Source organism: Erigeron canadensis, chromosome 3, assembly GCF_010389155.1.
Source record: "Erigeron canadensis isolate Cc75 chromosome 3, C_canadensis_v1, whole genome shotgun sequence".
In the NCBI taxonomy this organism is placed as follows: Eukaryota; Viridiplantae; Streptophyta; class Magnoliopsida; order Asterales; family Asteraceae; genus Erigeron; species Erigeron canadensis.
The window spans coordinates 44009119-44025022 of record NC_057763.1 but is presented as its reverse complement, the minus strand read 5'-3'; the positions used below and the strand labels follow the sequence as shown (position 1 = coordinate 44025022).

The following is a 15904-nucleotide window of genomic DNA, read 5'->3' as shown; positions in this document are numbered from 1 at the left end:
AAAATTTCTGACCTTTTTCAATCAATAATTGAAATTGCCGACACTCATTTGCACAAGTAGCTAAATTTTATTCAAAAACCTTCTTATAACATAGAAGTATATAGTTTTATATATATAATATATATATACAACAGGGGATATATTACAAACTCTTCATGTATGGTTCATATATATATATATATATATGATCATCAATTCATGAAACAAAACACATTGTGTTGTTGTTACATGTTGCTGATATGCAGTTATCAGGAACGGTAATTAAATTATTAATCCACATGCATGCACGCCCTTACATTCTTAATTATATTTATTATTGTTATTTATATATATATATATATATATATAAGTTCATATATATATATATGAATGTATATAGCATTTGTGATTAATTAATTTAGTTTTGACGTATAAATGATGCAGATAAAAATGCAAAGAAATCAAAGGGCGGCAGATTCTGATCATGTATCAGGTAATTATTAGGAGTTAGGAATTTCTTATGTTTTGCAATACATATATATATATATATATATATATGATTTTAGGGTTAGGAATTGGGAAAATGAGAAGACTTGTTGCTTTGATGGTGTTAGGCATAGGTATTAAATTGAAAGGATGAAAATGATTTGATTAATAAAGAATCGGGTCGGATTAGTTGATAAATTTGGTTAAGCTGTTAGTAGTGTTTTTAAGAGAGATTAGACTACTTGTGTACGTAATAAACCATCTCGAAAGTGGCATAGTGGTAAGGTATCATGAAGGTCTATTAACCCAGGTTCGAACACTAGGTAAACATATTGGTATGGTTAGGGAAAAAGTCTTTACTACAACGCCACTTTGGAATTTATCATTGCTACCACTAGGTAAATAGAATTTACAGATGGTTATGACACCTGATCAGCTCACCTTTCATTGCAGGAGCTTCCCTCTTTGACCTTTTACATTTAGACGATGAAGAGAAATGTAGCAATGATTTAGATGGAGCGACACAATCTGCCAGTACGTTCAAAGTTATTGTTTTTTCTTTTATCAGTTTATGTTCATGATCAACCTTTTTTTTTCTATGCCTGTTGGAAGTTCTATAGTTCCATAACTAGCTTGTAACTTTAGAGTTTTAACATATTATATTAATTGATTCACTTTTCTTCCCATGAATATATGATTGATGTATGCAAGTTATATGCATAACTTCCTTCTTTTAATGTGTGTAAACCTCCTTAATCTTTTTTATCTAAATGAGAAAATATTATTATTATCATCAGATTGTTTTTGTAATCATATGCTAATGTATTAATATTAAACAAAAAAAGGTTTTCTGGACCAACCCCCCAAACCCGTTTTCAGCCATAACCTGGTCTGCCCAACTTGTCACCTCTGACATGTATCATCATCCATAAAATAAATTGTCATTCTTCTGATAAATTGAACTTGTGTGAATCATTAACGACACCTGTGAGAAATCATTACGCTTGTTTTTTGTAAATGCCATATCCGATGTAACTAAATAGATGGATTCGCTTATGATCTTCTTGAACAGGTTCAAAAGGGAGGCTGGCAAGTTTTTTATCAAAATCGGGTAATGAGCTATGTGCAGATTGTGGATCTCCAAATCCAAAATGGGTGTGAGTGCATTCATATTATTTATCTAACCACTCCTATGCATCATCTATTTAGTACTTTCTCTTATTAGGCTTTCCCTTTGTGGGTGTGACTAGATCTGCAAATCTTGGAGCATTTGTCTGTATTAAGTGTTCTGGAGTCCATAGAAGCCTCGGAGTGCACATATCAAAGGTTTCGTATGCCTCATTTCAAATATTGATTGTTAAATATGTACAAGTAAATAATTTGTGAAACAAATGGCCGATTCCAAGGAAAGTCGGTTTTGGGGAGTGCATTGTTTAACTTTAACATGTGCCAATTTTGAACTCTTTTGATATAAATGACAAAATCTACAGAAATACTAAGAAAGTATCAAAGTGAAAGCTGATTTCTTCTCTTTGCCTTTCTATCATCCTCTTTTAAGCTTGAAATTTAATTGCAGAATCCATATCAACTAGAGGTGGTAATGTGTGGGTCAATTGGGTAACTTTTTACTCGCAAGGTTGACTTAAAATACTTCTTGTTTATAAAACCACATTGTTAGTGACATTGCGTGTGTCAAATATGCTTACAGAAATTATACATTAATCTAAATAATAATCTAGAAATACACTTTGGTCAAGTTTCACTCACTGAACCTACTCAACTCATTTGACCAGTTTCTCTGAAGCTGATACTTTTATTCTACCCTTCAGAGATGAAACATAACTCGAATGGACCCATTCATAAGCTATTGGGTCAAATTGTCCAACTATCAACAAATTCTTAATTTGTTGAAACAGATATTATCAGTGAATCTAGACGAGTGGACAGAGGAAGATATTGACAATGTGATAAAACTTGGTGGAAATGCCGCAGTAAATTCAAAATATGAAGACAGCATTCCAAGCAACCGCAGAAAACCACAACCAGATTCTCCTATAGAAGAGCGTACTGATTTTATCAAGTAAAGGAAGAACTATAAGCTATAGAGGTGTCAAAAAGGGTAGTTTGGGTGGCGGGTCAAAACGGGAATAATAAATACCCAAAACACTTAAACCCCACCTTTCCAAAAAAAATGTGAAAATAATGTGTTCAAAGTGACTACATAAGCTATATAATTTATAATAATAATAATACACCAAATTTTAGAATGAAGGGATTTAGGAGGTATTATGGCCCACTTTGACTTGTATCCTTCTTTGCTAACATTTCCTTGTTACCCATTTGACCCGTCAGGGCTCAAATTAGTCCATTGATATGTAAATGGCTACAATTTCCATCTCTGATATTGATCCATACTCAGGAGAAAGTACGTAATGCAACAGTTTTTAAACCCTGAGGAACAACTGTCTTGCCCCTTCAATCCAGCCGCGTTCCACTGCAGTACAACAGGGTTGAATTCTGTAGTCGATAAGAAGTATCTAAACAGTATGCGTTTACATGGTATTGGCCAAGCATTTCTCAACACCAGGAAAAGAAAAGATGCTGAACTGGTTGCAAAGAAAAGTAATTCAACGGTAATGACTTTGCTTCATGGTCTTGGTACTATGATATCTAATCATCACTTCTTTTTAAAATGGGAGGAAGTAATGTTTCTTTTGTTAAAACTAGAGGTGGCAAAATGGTTCCAAATGGTAAGTTTTTTTTGCGGATTAAAATGGCTTGGTTAGCCCAAAACAATAAACCATAGCACAAGTTATCTTATTAACTGTATTTCTCTTCCTAGTCATTATTTTTTGACATGATTATGGTTATCCAGAAAAAGTATATGTCTTCATTTTTTAGAATATCTTATAAATAATTAGTATATCAAATATCATATTGTTACAAAGATAATGCAGAATTCTGACCTAAATGATTTACAAAGATTTAAGCATTACAAATACATTTTGGCAACATACAACATATTGAACCTATTTCTTTTTTAGTTGGTTTCATTATATTACTTGTTTGACCCATTAGAGATATAATCACTCGAATGTCGAATCCATTCATTCGTAAGTGGGTTATCCTATATAAATTTAAGTAATACTATTAAGCTTTAACCAAAATAGTCACTGGAACGTTTGTACTTGGGCAGGGGCTAGTGTGATAGACTCAATTTTATATGTTCTGGCTTTTAACATCAATAATTCTGATCACACAGAAGTTCTATCCTGTACCATTACAGTCTGCATTAGAAAAATTTTTGAACCTATATTTCTGATGCTTGATATCTTGTTTATAGGCAGGTATGGTGGAATTTGTTGGCTTGATAAAAGTCAATGTGGTCAGAGGCACCGACCTTGTTATCCGAGATGTGAGGAGTAGTGATCCTTATGTTATGCTCTCATTAGGAAATCAAGTAAGTCTGCATCTTGGTAAAAAGAATAAAATGGGTACATAAAAGTAGTGAGCAAAATACATGTTGATGTGAAAAATGAGGAAGATTTTGTGTTTTGCCTGCAGTCGGTGAAGACACGAGTTATAAAGAGTAACCTCAATCCTGTCTGGAATGAAAGATTAATGTTATCAATTCCGGACAATTTGCCACCTCTGAAAGTGGTAAGTCAATTTTGTTTAGATTGTATTATGAAAGGCTTCCTGGAATTGAAAGTAAAGTGTTTAATTTTAAGGAGCATTTTTTAGGAGGATATATCATTACTCGAGATATTCTTATGGGTCAGAAATGGGTTGGTAACAGGGAAAAGTTTTCCATGCCCTGTTGTGTGAATTGTGAAACTGCCACACATTTGTGAGTTTTTGTAATTCCACAAGTAATGACCATGATGACAAAAACTATCATCTATATAATGAACTGGTCATGAACAACTTCTAACCTGTTTAACCATTTTCCTATTAGCCAAGTTTTCTTTATTCTACCTTTAAACTTGTTGCCAATAAAGAAAGCCCAACTTACCCATTTCACATAAACGAGTTGACGTTGCCCCTGCTATAATTAACGTGGCTAAGAAGTTTTTAAATAATGCAGAACGTCTTTGACAAGGATAAATTTTCAACCGATGATCCTATGGGTGAGGCTGAGATTGATATCCAACCCTTAATCTCTGCTGCCAAAGCTTTGGAGAATGGTAATGTCAAAGACCCATCAACGCAGCTTGAAAAAATGGCAGATGGAAAAGACAAAAACACCCTTGTCAATAATGGTGCGATCACAGTGACGGAAGGAAAGGCAAAGCAAGACATTGTTCTCAAACTGCAAAATGTTGAGAGTGGTGAACTACATATAGAGATTGAATGTGTACCTCTAACCCAATAGAATATGGTAAAAAAAACATCAATGGAATGAACTCCTTAAGAATGACATTTTTACCAGGTAGGTGTCTTGTGTATTCACGGTTGGCTTTGGGTTGGTTGGGCAACTAGGATGATTAGTGTTGTGTATGTAGTGTTAATGTCTATGTAGGAGATTTTCTTTTTATTTGTGAAGTAATTTCATATGCCTATTCAAATTTATACTTGGTATTCTTTGCATAAGATGCAAATCACCAAAACACGAGTACTTATATTTAACACTGAACAAATTGATACAAAAATCATCACAAATGCCAGGATTCTCTCAAAAATAGCTCACATTTCAGAGGAAAATTTTAAAGTTCATTTCCTGAAGTAATCAACTTAATTTATGTACGAAATTCTATACTGCACATCATAGAGATTATAGATATAAAGTATTAAGCTAAAGACCGATTGATGCCTACCTATTAACCAGTGTTCTATATGATGTATCTAATCTACAACCTCCATTACACAAATCTTCTCAAAAGAACAACCTTTCAAACAAGTATAAATTGAAGAATGAAACTCATATGAGTTATGTGCTGAGGGTGTTATGTCGACCCACTCTTTTTCAACCATCTCCGCATGCTGGTTTGGGCTTAAAACGGCATGAAAGAGCATATCATTTATCCGCTTTGTTAGCTGTGTCAAAAACTTGATAGAAAGAACCACGTAGAAATCATCATCAACACCATCGATGCCATTAAATGTTTTTATTCCAACCTGAGCTTCAGTTAAATCCACCAAACCAAGTAGGTTCTCCCCACCAACATATCTCTGATCAACACTAGATATCTGCCGAACATTGTTAATTTAATAATTTTGAAAAAAGATCCTCACAATGAACCAAACGTCACTTATCAGGATACAATTTAAGACGAAATATACTAGAGGTGAGAATTTCGACCATTTACTTATGAATAACTCGATTTTGGTTGGTTTTTATCTTTAACGGGTCAAATGGGTGTACAAAGAAAAAAAGCTAGGAAACAGGTCGAATAGTTCAAACGGTTGAAAGTCCCCGTTAGTATAAAGATTTGTTAGTATGTAATCAATTGACACACAAGCTACTTAAAAAATGAAATTTTTAGGTCAAACAAACCATACCAACTACCAGTTCAACCAAACCCCATTACCCAACCCGTCCATTTTCCTCTAACAAAATAATGAAAGTCCAATATGATCATTTTCTCTATATGTGCAACTAAAGCAGATGTCATATACTATATGTCACTTAACTTGGTCAGATGCCACCTCAAATCAGACAATTGGATGGAAAGCATATAATATATATGCTTGTCAGTTTGTGAGAATCTAATCATGTCGAATGAAAGAAGAAAAAATTTACTGTTGTGTTGTAGTTAAAAAGAAAATCTAACTTGAGGATCGAAAAAATCGTATTTTTGTTGGCACTTAGAATTATGTATTACCTCAATATACTCGATACCCATTGCAGTAAGAGACTCTAACATGTTGCGGGTTGAAAGTAAGCTGATAACACCTCCAGATCCAACTGGTGTTTGGAGTATTTCCCAGGGTGATTTCATCAAGATCTTGTGTTTACTGTTTTCTCCCAGTGAAGAACTTACAACTGGTAACTTTTCTTCTTCCAAGATCCAGACCTGTTAAACACCCAGGAAACAAAGTAGTTTTAAAATACTTGTACCATACAGCTTACTGTTGCATAAGTTAGCAGTATTGCAGAGATTTCAAAAAATTAAAAAGCTCACACATGCGCTGTGTATGTTGGTGCTTGAGAAAGTGACGTGATACCATTTTATCAAACATGGAAAGATATTAGAGAAATAGGGTTTCATCTTGAAAATTGTATAACCTTTTCAGGGTCAAAGCCGAAGTGGTCATTGTCTGCCATCAAGTTTTGAAATGTGTCGATTGTGTTCTCAGGACAAACCAAAATCAAAGGTGTCGCTTGACAATTTTCAATCTGCAAACATGAAAACTTGGTGATCAGATATTGTAGAGTATGCTCTGCAGTTTGCACTGAGGAGAAAAAGGTAATGTGACCTCTAAAGAAACTTCCATAAACATAGAATTGTTGTGGATCCTAAACCTTGTACAAACACCATATAAGAAGAAACTCTGTAAATATGAATAATGCCATGGAATTGAATAACAGACCCAAAGTTACGTAAATTCACGGATTGAGTTAAACGTAAGTTCGCGGATTGAGTTATGAAATGATCCAAGTCAAACATTTTTAAACAAGTCAAACATTGTTAATCTGTATGACAATAAAGTACAGTTTATGTGCTCCATCTATTGCAAATTCAAGACAAACTAAAATTGTTTTTGACTTTTAAGGTCATCTGGACTTCTTTTTAGTTTTATAATTAAAAAGAAAGCATAAACTCGAATCTTTCTATCAGGTATATGTTACAAATTCTTTGGCTTACAACTTTTTTCAAAATTCTTGAGGAAACGGTTTCAATTCTCAAGTTGGAATTAACAGCATGTTTGACATCAAAGTCAAATGTCGGAGTCCAGCTCAAAGAGAGGCTGGAGTTCTGATTAGCAGACTTCATCAGCCAAGATATATCAGTGTATTACCTCAACCAATCTTTCCACAAGAGCATCAGTCCCTTCAGAGTCGGAAAATTTCTGCAATTTCGTACGCTCAATAACCAAAAGATATGCAACTTTGCCATTGGATGTCAAAGCACTACGCCTCTCAGCTATTTTGGATCTTATGGGGTCCACATCTCTGCTAACCAAACAGCCCTTTGATACTTTATAAACATTTCTTGTTGCTTCTGCATTATAAGCTGCTAAGAAATCGGACAACTGCCATCTGCACACATGAACATGCAAAAGATGAGTGTGTGTGGTAGTCGTGATTGTCAGCAAATATAATTGGTTTCTTCAATTCTTGCAACTGATACTTTCTCAGAAGAAAAAGGGACAATCCCTATCAGCATGATCGCTTTTCCCCTTTATAACTAAAATTTTAAATGCCATCTATAACTTATCCCATTATACTACCTAAGCCCTGTATAATCTGACCAGGGTAATCCCTTATACCCAAAAAATACATAATTCATTGTAAAAGGAGTTCAAAAAAATGCTTAAGTGACGTACTTATAGGGCTACCTAATTGACAAAACTAATATCCAAACAGCCGTGCCATAGCATTAAACATTATTGCTATTAAGTCACAACATTGTTCACTTTCATCCAAACAGCTTCTTTTAACTGCATCCTAGTATTCATATACGCTTTCCATGTGACAGAAGAAAAGAAATAATCCCTTCAGATAATAAAGGAAAAGAAAGAGTTACGTGCAAAAACAAGGTGGGAATTTCGACTTTATTTACTTACGCATGAGTCAATCCAGATTATATTTATCTCTAACAGGTCAAACAAGTAATATATATAAAAGATCAGCTTAAATAAATGGGTCAAACGGGTTGAAAGTCGCCCAAAGTGTATATTTAATGCATAAAAGTGATAGAACCTACTATATTGAATTACACAAAAGTTATATTGTAAACAAAATGATTCATTTTTCATAAGGGTGATGATCCATACGCCACCTTTTTTTAGTCATACACCACCAAATGTGCTTTAGGATGTTGTATTGTACGATAATGTATACATGTTTGGTGGTGTATGGCTAAAAAATGGTGATGTACAAATCACCTCTCTTACATAATCATATTAGCACATTAATGATCTAAAAAATGAAAAATAAATGATCCAGCCCAGCCATTTTGCTGCCCCAAAGGCCCAAAGCCCCAAAGATTATCAAATAGTTGAAATTGGAAAAACCAATCACCTGTCATAAGGTGTCTCAACAGTCTTTAACGCTACTTGAAGTAGTTTGGAATTGACCCCTACAATCTGATCAGCAAGTAGATTCCCTTGGGCTTTCTCTCCATGTCTAAACCCATCAAAGACATGCTTTTGCTCCATTTCACACAGTTTCTTTTTCGCAGCTATAAGCCGCTTCTGATACTTTTTCCTCTCTTTCCATTCCTGAAACACGCCAGACTTGTTCTAATCGGTAATTCAAGATAGAAGAGTTTTTTAAGCATAAACCAACTTTTGTTCATATAATCATATCAACGAAAATATATAGCGTATTTGATATAACGGTATATCGTATTGTAGTAATTTTTGTTTAAATTAGCAGAATGCTTTATTTATGAGGGGAGTGTTGATCCCACATGTTTCTCTGGAGAATCTCTATTGAAAAATTGGTGTGATAGTTAGGACATGGATAGTTTATATATTTTTCCAATTTACATATCTCTATATGCCATATCAAACAAAGCACATTAGAAGTAAAATGAGTCTTAATTACAGAGTATATGTGTTTAAACTCCACTATTATACATTCCCTCTGACGGGCGAGAGAAAGAGTTCCGCTTTGACTTGTGGGTCAGAATTCAAAACCCATACAGATTCTCTAACTTTCAAATTTCAAAAGAATCACCATAATGAGAATGAATCTTCTATAGTTGATGTAATAAATGTATAAGTTCATTTAAGCAAGACATGTTAAAAACAAAAGTTTAGTCTGAAACATTGTTCTCATGAGGGGCGGGTCAAGAAACAAGGCCATCAATAATTTGTAATGGTAACAATGAACAACTAAGTTGTTTTACCTTCAAATGTTGCCAAACAACGATACAGCAATTAATATCAGAAATCCCAAAGCAATAATAATTTAGAAATTTATCAGATATAAGTTTGACTCACAAGCTGTCGGCGTTCTTTCTTTGACCTCTCATCGGATCGTACATTTAAATCAAGGAGCCCCTTGGGAGGCGTAATCAACATTTCTCTTTTATTCATGTCAACATGAGGAACAATAGCTTCAACGAATGGTACCCACACAAGGGGTGCTTCTGATTTAAGATTTCCATTTTTGTCTATTATCTCCGAGGATGAATCAAGTTTAACTTGCAAGAGATCGCTTCCTCCATTATCGAAAACATTCAAAACAGTTCCAACTGGTTTACCAGTTTCCTGATATGGATAGAAGAAAACCAATACATTATGCATTTAAGCCTGCCAAGTGGTAAAATGGGAGAGGAAGGTAGAGCATATAACATGTAAAAACAGGTTAACACTTGTTACATTTCAAGTTGAATTGACCTAAAACACTTTTGTGCAAATGTCTAAACTTTGTAAAATGATGCAACTAGCATATCTAGCATAATTCAAAATACTACTTCATATAATATTTCAATTATTATATTTATTTTTGTAATAATTGTGTTACAGTAGTTTATGCAATGAGGTACTCTTCGACATGTTGGAAACTTGGAAATATACTTTGGATGAATGGGTTGGGAATTTGGTCAAAATCGGTCATTTTTCATTTGACCCGTTAAAAGATAGCTGTCATAGAAGATATCCCTAAATCAACCCACTCATTTGTAAATGGGTCGGAAATGGCACCTCTAATCAAAACTAACATCAGATATATGTTTAAAAAAGGGAAATTAAATGACCATCTTAGTATATGGAATTAAACTTGACACTATGCTTTGAGGCTTGCACTTATGTATAATTGTATAGAAGCATTTACTTCTTTCGTCCCAATAAATAAGCTAACTTTCAAGTTGAAAATACCTACATTCTTGGTATCGTCACTAGAAATAGTTTAAAGCTATCTATATGGATCCAAAAGGTTCCTCTATTTAGTCTTCATTGAAGAGATTTTACTAACTTGACTAAAACAAGTTTATTAGTTATGACATTAAAAAAGGAAAAGGTCAGAGACGCATAAAATAATACCTTAAGAGTAACTCGCATGCCAACAAGATCACGCGAATAGAAATCACCTTCCTCCAACTCAGGTCTATCCTCATCTAATACAAGTATAGCTGACCCAACAAGTTGCTGAGCCTGCAAAAGTCAAGAAATTGTGATCAACAAATGATGACAGGCCAACAACACTACAGATACTGTGGCTCTAATAAAGATATTAAAATTGCATTAATTCAAAAAACAAAAATTCATTATTTGGTTAGCTTGGTATGAAATCTAAATTTTGCCTTTATAATATGAAACTTTAGTAAGCATACCTGCTCTACTTTGTCAACATTGTTGAATTTAACTATCCAACTCTTTTGTCCATGATGTCCTCGACCCTCCACCAATTCAATCTCTTGAACTATTTCTTTTCCCATTAGTTGTTGCTTCAACCATCTTCTCCCTGGCTAAATACATAAAATGATCTACTAAGATAAAATAAACAACACAAAGATAGAACCGAGTAAGAACTGACACCGCCTCCATCCCAAATTTAGAGTACTGTGAGTTTATAAGTGTGAAACCAGCCACTATCAATATTAAACTAAGTAACCAACATGCTGAACACCTATGTTTGGATTATTGTTGTTAACCAGCCATCGTTCTTGTAAATATATGAAAGAAAAACACACTTGGCAAGAATGAGTGATCCTTGGCAAGCATTGCCGATTACATTGGAGTTTTTTGCACTAAATGCCACCTAGCCGGGAATCAGTAGAAAGCCTACATGCTCCCATACCAAAAATTCTTATCTTTCGTAGAAAAGAAAATTTATAAATTATGCACACCCACCTCATATTTCTTATGCTAGTAGATACTAACGCTCAGAGATTTTGGATCCACCACTGTCCAGAATATCTAAGTCTTGGGAATTATAGTGCTTAATTTTTGCATACTTAAAAAACCTATGGCTAGTTTGCAACGAAATGCCATATATGGTTTAGTCTAATAATTCAATCACATCAAACTCAATAATAGTTGTACACAACATTTGATAGCTAAAATGAGTTAAATGTGTTTCAAAAGTCAGTAGGTAATACTCTCAAAAATGAAAGTGATCCTGTTACAGAAGAACATGAATGTAAGCATTTCAGACTTGTACCTCGGAAAGCCTCATTTCAGGGAAATCCGTGTTAGGCTTCACACGAACCTCTCCTTGTAGTCCATGAACACTAGATATGTATCCAACCTCAACAAACTGTGACTCGATGTCACCAACTTCAACGGCCTCTTGAGTAGCTGCAAGTACCCATTCATATGTCACAAGCGTGGTCATAATCAGACACAACTATTTGTCTTTTCGCTCTCTTATCATTTGTACACTACTAAAAAAAATCTTATCTTTCTATGATGAATCTTGGAGATCTTAACACAACTTCTCTTTGTCATCTTATACAAGAACTTCCGAATTATTACAGCTTATTATATCTAAACTAATTATGCATATTACTATTATCTAATAGGGCAAGTCAGTAACTTTTGTACTTGGTAATATTCTAATATGACCCTGCAAATCAACTAAAGAAAATTCTTGCCAGAAAAATCTTAAATCAGGGTTACAACAAAAACAACACCCCGGAAAAGGCGGGTTATGGGAGGTAGGATGTAAACAGTCATACACTAACCCAAAGAGGGCAGAGAGACTGCTTCCCCTATTCTAAATCAAGACTGAATATAAAAAACAAGAAAAACCATTAAAAAAAATAAAATAAACTTTATAACATAAAAAGGAAGATGGAAATTACCAGTAGCATGTAGAGCAGAGATGGTGCAAAATGGGAGGTGGGGTTTGAAAGGAGAAGTGATTAGGGATATATGATTATTTATAAAAGAAGATTTGGGAATCTTGAATTGAAGAGGTGAAGAAAGTGAACTAGTGATGGTGGTTGTGGTAGAAAGAGATGATGTTGAAGCTAAACATAAAAGGCCTGAAGTACAACACTCCATTGAAATAAATAAAATTATGCTTCTGTGACCACTGTCCACTCACATGAAATGAAACTGATCGCCAGAATGAAAAAAGATGATACCATGAAATGGTCACAGTGGTTATGGTTATGGATAAGAAAATTATTTTTAATGGACGATTAACATTTTACTAACGTGTTAATTGATACTCTGAGCCACAACTATAGCTTTAAAACAAAATAAAAACCAAAAAACATATACAGTAGGATGTTTTGTGTTGCTGTCACACAATTTGGTGTGGTGTCTAATACGGAGTATTTCACCTTAGTCTCAAACTATTTTGCTGAATATATAAACACTGATCCGACCTTAAACAATTATTAATTTCTTAACTTAAAACATCAACATTAATTAAGATTTATTTTATATATTACTAGATTTATACTAGATTTTAGACTCGTGTTTAATACTTGACACGAGATTTACAATATTATTAATATTAAATCTTCATACATTTAAGTCATAAAAGTGTTATATTTTGCAAGTTGAGGTTTGTCGTAGTCATTACACAAGACACATGCTACAATAATTCTTCTGTTATATAAAAGTTTGAAACCAGGTTGTATTTATAATGTGATATTATAATGAAAAATAATTAAGCATTAAAATATAAACATATTTGTGATCATGTACATGACATTCAAGTATATGCCCTTATTATGATGCGGACCCATAACACGAATAGGTTTATTTTCAATCACCTGATAACTAGATAACAATTATCAAAATTGAAAATTTGAAAAAATTGAGAGATGTGATTACACGGATTGTTTATAACATTTTAAAAATAAGATAAATTATTAAATATATAAATTTAAATGTAAAAAATGTAATTAAAAACAAATTTAAAAAAATATACTTCTAGAACATTGAACACATATATTATATCTTATCTTACATACAATTATGTTGTTTAAACATATATTGTATCTTATCTTTTGATAAAATTTTGTAGATAATAATTAATATGTTAAAAAAATTAATTAATTAAATGATTAAAAGTTTTTAAAAAATTCTCTCAAGTTGATGGCTAAAAATAAATATAAATTAAGTATTTAGGGCTAAAAAGTGTAAATTATTGATGAAAAAACAAATAAGTGTAAATTAATAAGACTTTTTCTACAACTATTAATATAATAATATATTTGGATAATGATATAAAGATTTTTAATTTATAATTAAATTAAATAATGACATAAGCGAAAATCAATTTGATAAAATTGAACGATTTGATTGGTTAATAAGTCATTGGTTCAACTGTCTTATAGTATATATTAAGATCCGCGTAAAAACACGGATTGTAGAATAACTGTTTTTTAATACTTTCGAAAAGATAAAATAATGAACCATTGATTAAAATACATGTCTTGTTTATTGTAAATAATTGGAGAATTTGGTGTAATTTATATTAGGTGTAGACATAAGATTTTAGCCGTTAAAAAAAAAAAAGCTATATCCATTTATTTTATATATCTAAAACAGTTTGTGAATGATAACATAAAAATGAAATTAGAAAGGTTTTGTTGACTATGCTAGACACTTGATAAATTAACTTTTTTGTGTCATGTTTGTATCTCTTTAGTATATTAGGAGATAATGATAATGATAATTTGATAAAATTAACTAAACATTATGATAAATCAACATTAAAAAGATTTTCTCATTTAGTAATTTGGAATAATCTTCGCTATAGTCGTGGTCGTATTTCATTATAAATAGACATGTTATGATTTTTTTTATAAACTTTTTTTCCCAATCAACACACCTTTATATATGGGTGAGTATGGGTTGGTTTGGGACGATCTTTGGCTAAAACCGAAACCAGAACCGATCCATTCGGTTTTTGTTCGGTTCGGTTTGAATCGGTTTCGGTTTTTGTTCGGTTTTTTTTTATAACTTTTTTTAAAACTTTTTTGTTTATTATGTTATAAATTTAATTTTCAATTGTTAACAAAAAAAACTATGATATAGAAGCTAAAATATAAAGATATTTTTTATTAACTAATTATACTTTTTAGGTGTTAAATTGATATAACTTTTATAAAACGAATTGATTTTCTTGTACATTTACATCTAAAACATACAATTTATATAGATTTGTACACTAAAAAGACAAAAAGTTTAAATATATAAACATATTTATAAATTATAAGTAATAAATATAAATGTAATATGATATAAATATAAAATAAATTAAATATAATTGGTTCGGTTCAGTTCGGTTTTTTTGCATATAAAACCGAAACTCGAACCAATCCGTTCGGTTTTTAGAAAATAAAAACCAAACTAATGGATTTCGTTCGATTGTTGGTTTTTCCGGTTCGGTTTTTTCGGTTTTTGATTTTCCGATTCGGTTTTTGCTCACCCTTACCTTTATCTATCACTCTTATGGTCCATAATTGGTCCAACTAAGTTAACCATTTATTATTTTATTTTAATTTTGATAAATATTGGTTTGATGGATACATATACTTGTTTTTAAATATTAATCTATATTACTTGTGTGTGTGTTTTTTTTTTTAAATTTGATGAAATGTTTACTAGTAACAAAGACATAACAATAAATTTTTTTATTGATTTTGGTAAGCCCAAAATCAAGCCCACTAAAATAAATTTTTATGAAAGTATGTAATATACATATCATTTCTAGTTATTTTTATATTATATTATTATTATATTATAAAGTATTAATAGAATGTTATAATATTATAAACTTTAAGAGTTTCAAATTTAATTTTATACTTTTTTCTCTCAATCAAATGCAATTTTTTGAATTTTAATGAGTATCATTTATTTAGAAGATCGATATAAATCATTGAAATATTTAAATCAAATGAACAACTAGTAATTATTGTTAGTTAAAATTTAAAAAGTACATAAAATATTTGATGAAAATTTAAAACATATAAACGTTTCGCCATTTATAACTGTCAACGCATAATAAGAATGATAATCAACATTTTCTTTTATGTACTTTCAAACTCATTGCTTCGCATTATCTAATACAAATCAACTGTTTAATGTTTTCATTTTGCCGACAATTATAAGCTATACTAAAAAAACCCTACTGGCCTGCTCAATGTTTTTGTACATTTTTTTTAAATTCACAATGATTTAAACATGAACATACGTTACAATTGTAATCATTGAAAATAGGAATTATTTTTTCTTTTGTAAATATGATTAATCAACTTAAAAAGGTTACAACATGTTTACTTTGAACGGTTTAACAAATCAAAATTCAAGATACTCCATCTCTTAATTTTTTTTATTTTCTTATTTTATAAATAAACAG

General features: G+C 31.8%; 2 protein-coding genes across 2 annotated transcripts; one reads left to right on the top strand and one right to left on the bottom strand.

Annotated features, from left to right (window-relative positions):
• The first annotated feature begins 112 nt into the window (after positions 1-112).
• On the top strand, positions 113-5037 carry LOC122594662 (probable ADP-ribosylation factor GTPase-activating protein AGD11). Its single transcript, XM_043767091.1, has 10 exons — positions 113-257; positions 424-472; positions 919-999; positions 1538-1622; positions 1716-1791; positions 2382-2545; positions 2885-3098; positions 3809-3925; positions 4030-4125; positions 4553-5037. Exons 1-10 carry the CDS (start codon positions 240-242, stop codon positions 4838-4840), a joined length of 1188 nt encoding a protein of 395 aa, XP_043623026.1. The 5' UTR covers positions 113-239; the 3' UTR covers positions 4841-5037.
• Positions 5038-5156: 119 nt separating this feature from the next.
• Positions 5157-12697, bottom strand: LOC122594661. Its single transcript, XM_043767090.1, has 10 exons — positions 12387-12697; positions 11744-11880; positions 10914-11048; positions 10624-10734; positions 9580-9849; positions 8654-8853; positions 7429-7669; positions 6695-6805; positions 6291-6482; positions 5157-5655 (listed from the first exon to the last, which is right to left on the bottom strand). The coding sequence occupies exons 1-10, from the start codon at positions 12586-12588 to the stop codon at positions 5311-5313; spliced, it is 1944 nt and encodes a 647-aa protein (XP_043623025.1). The 5' UTR covers positions 12589-12697; the 3' UTR covers positions 5157-5310.
• Between the last annotated feature and the right edge of the window lie 3207 nt (positions 12698-15904).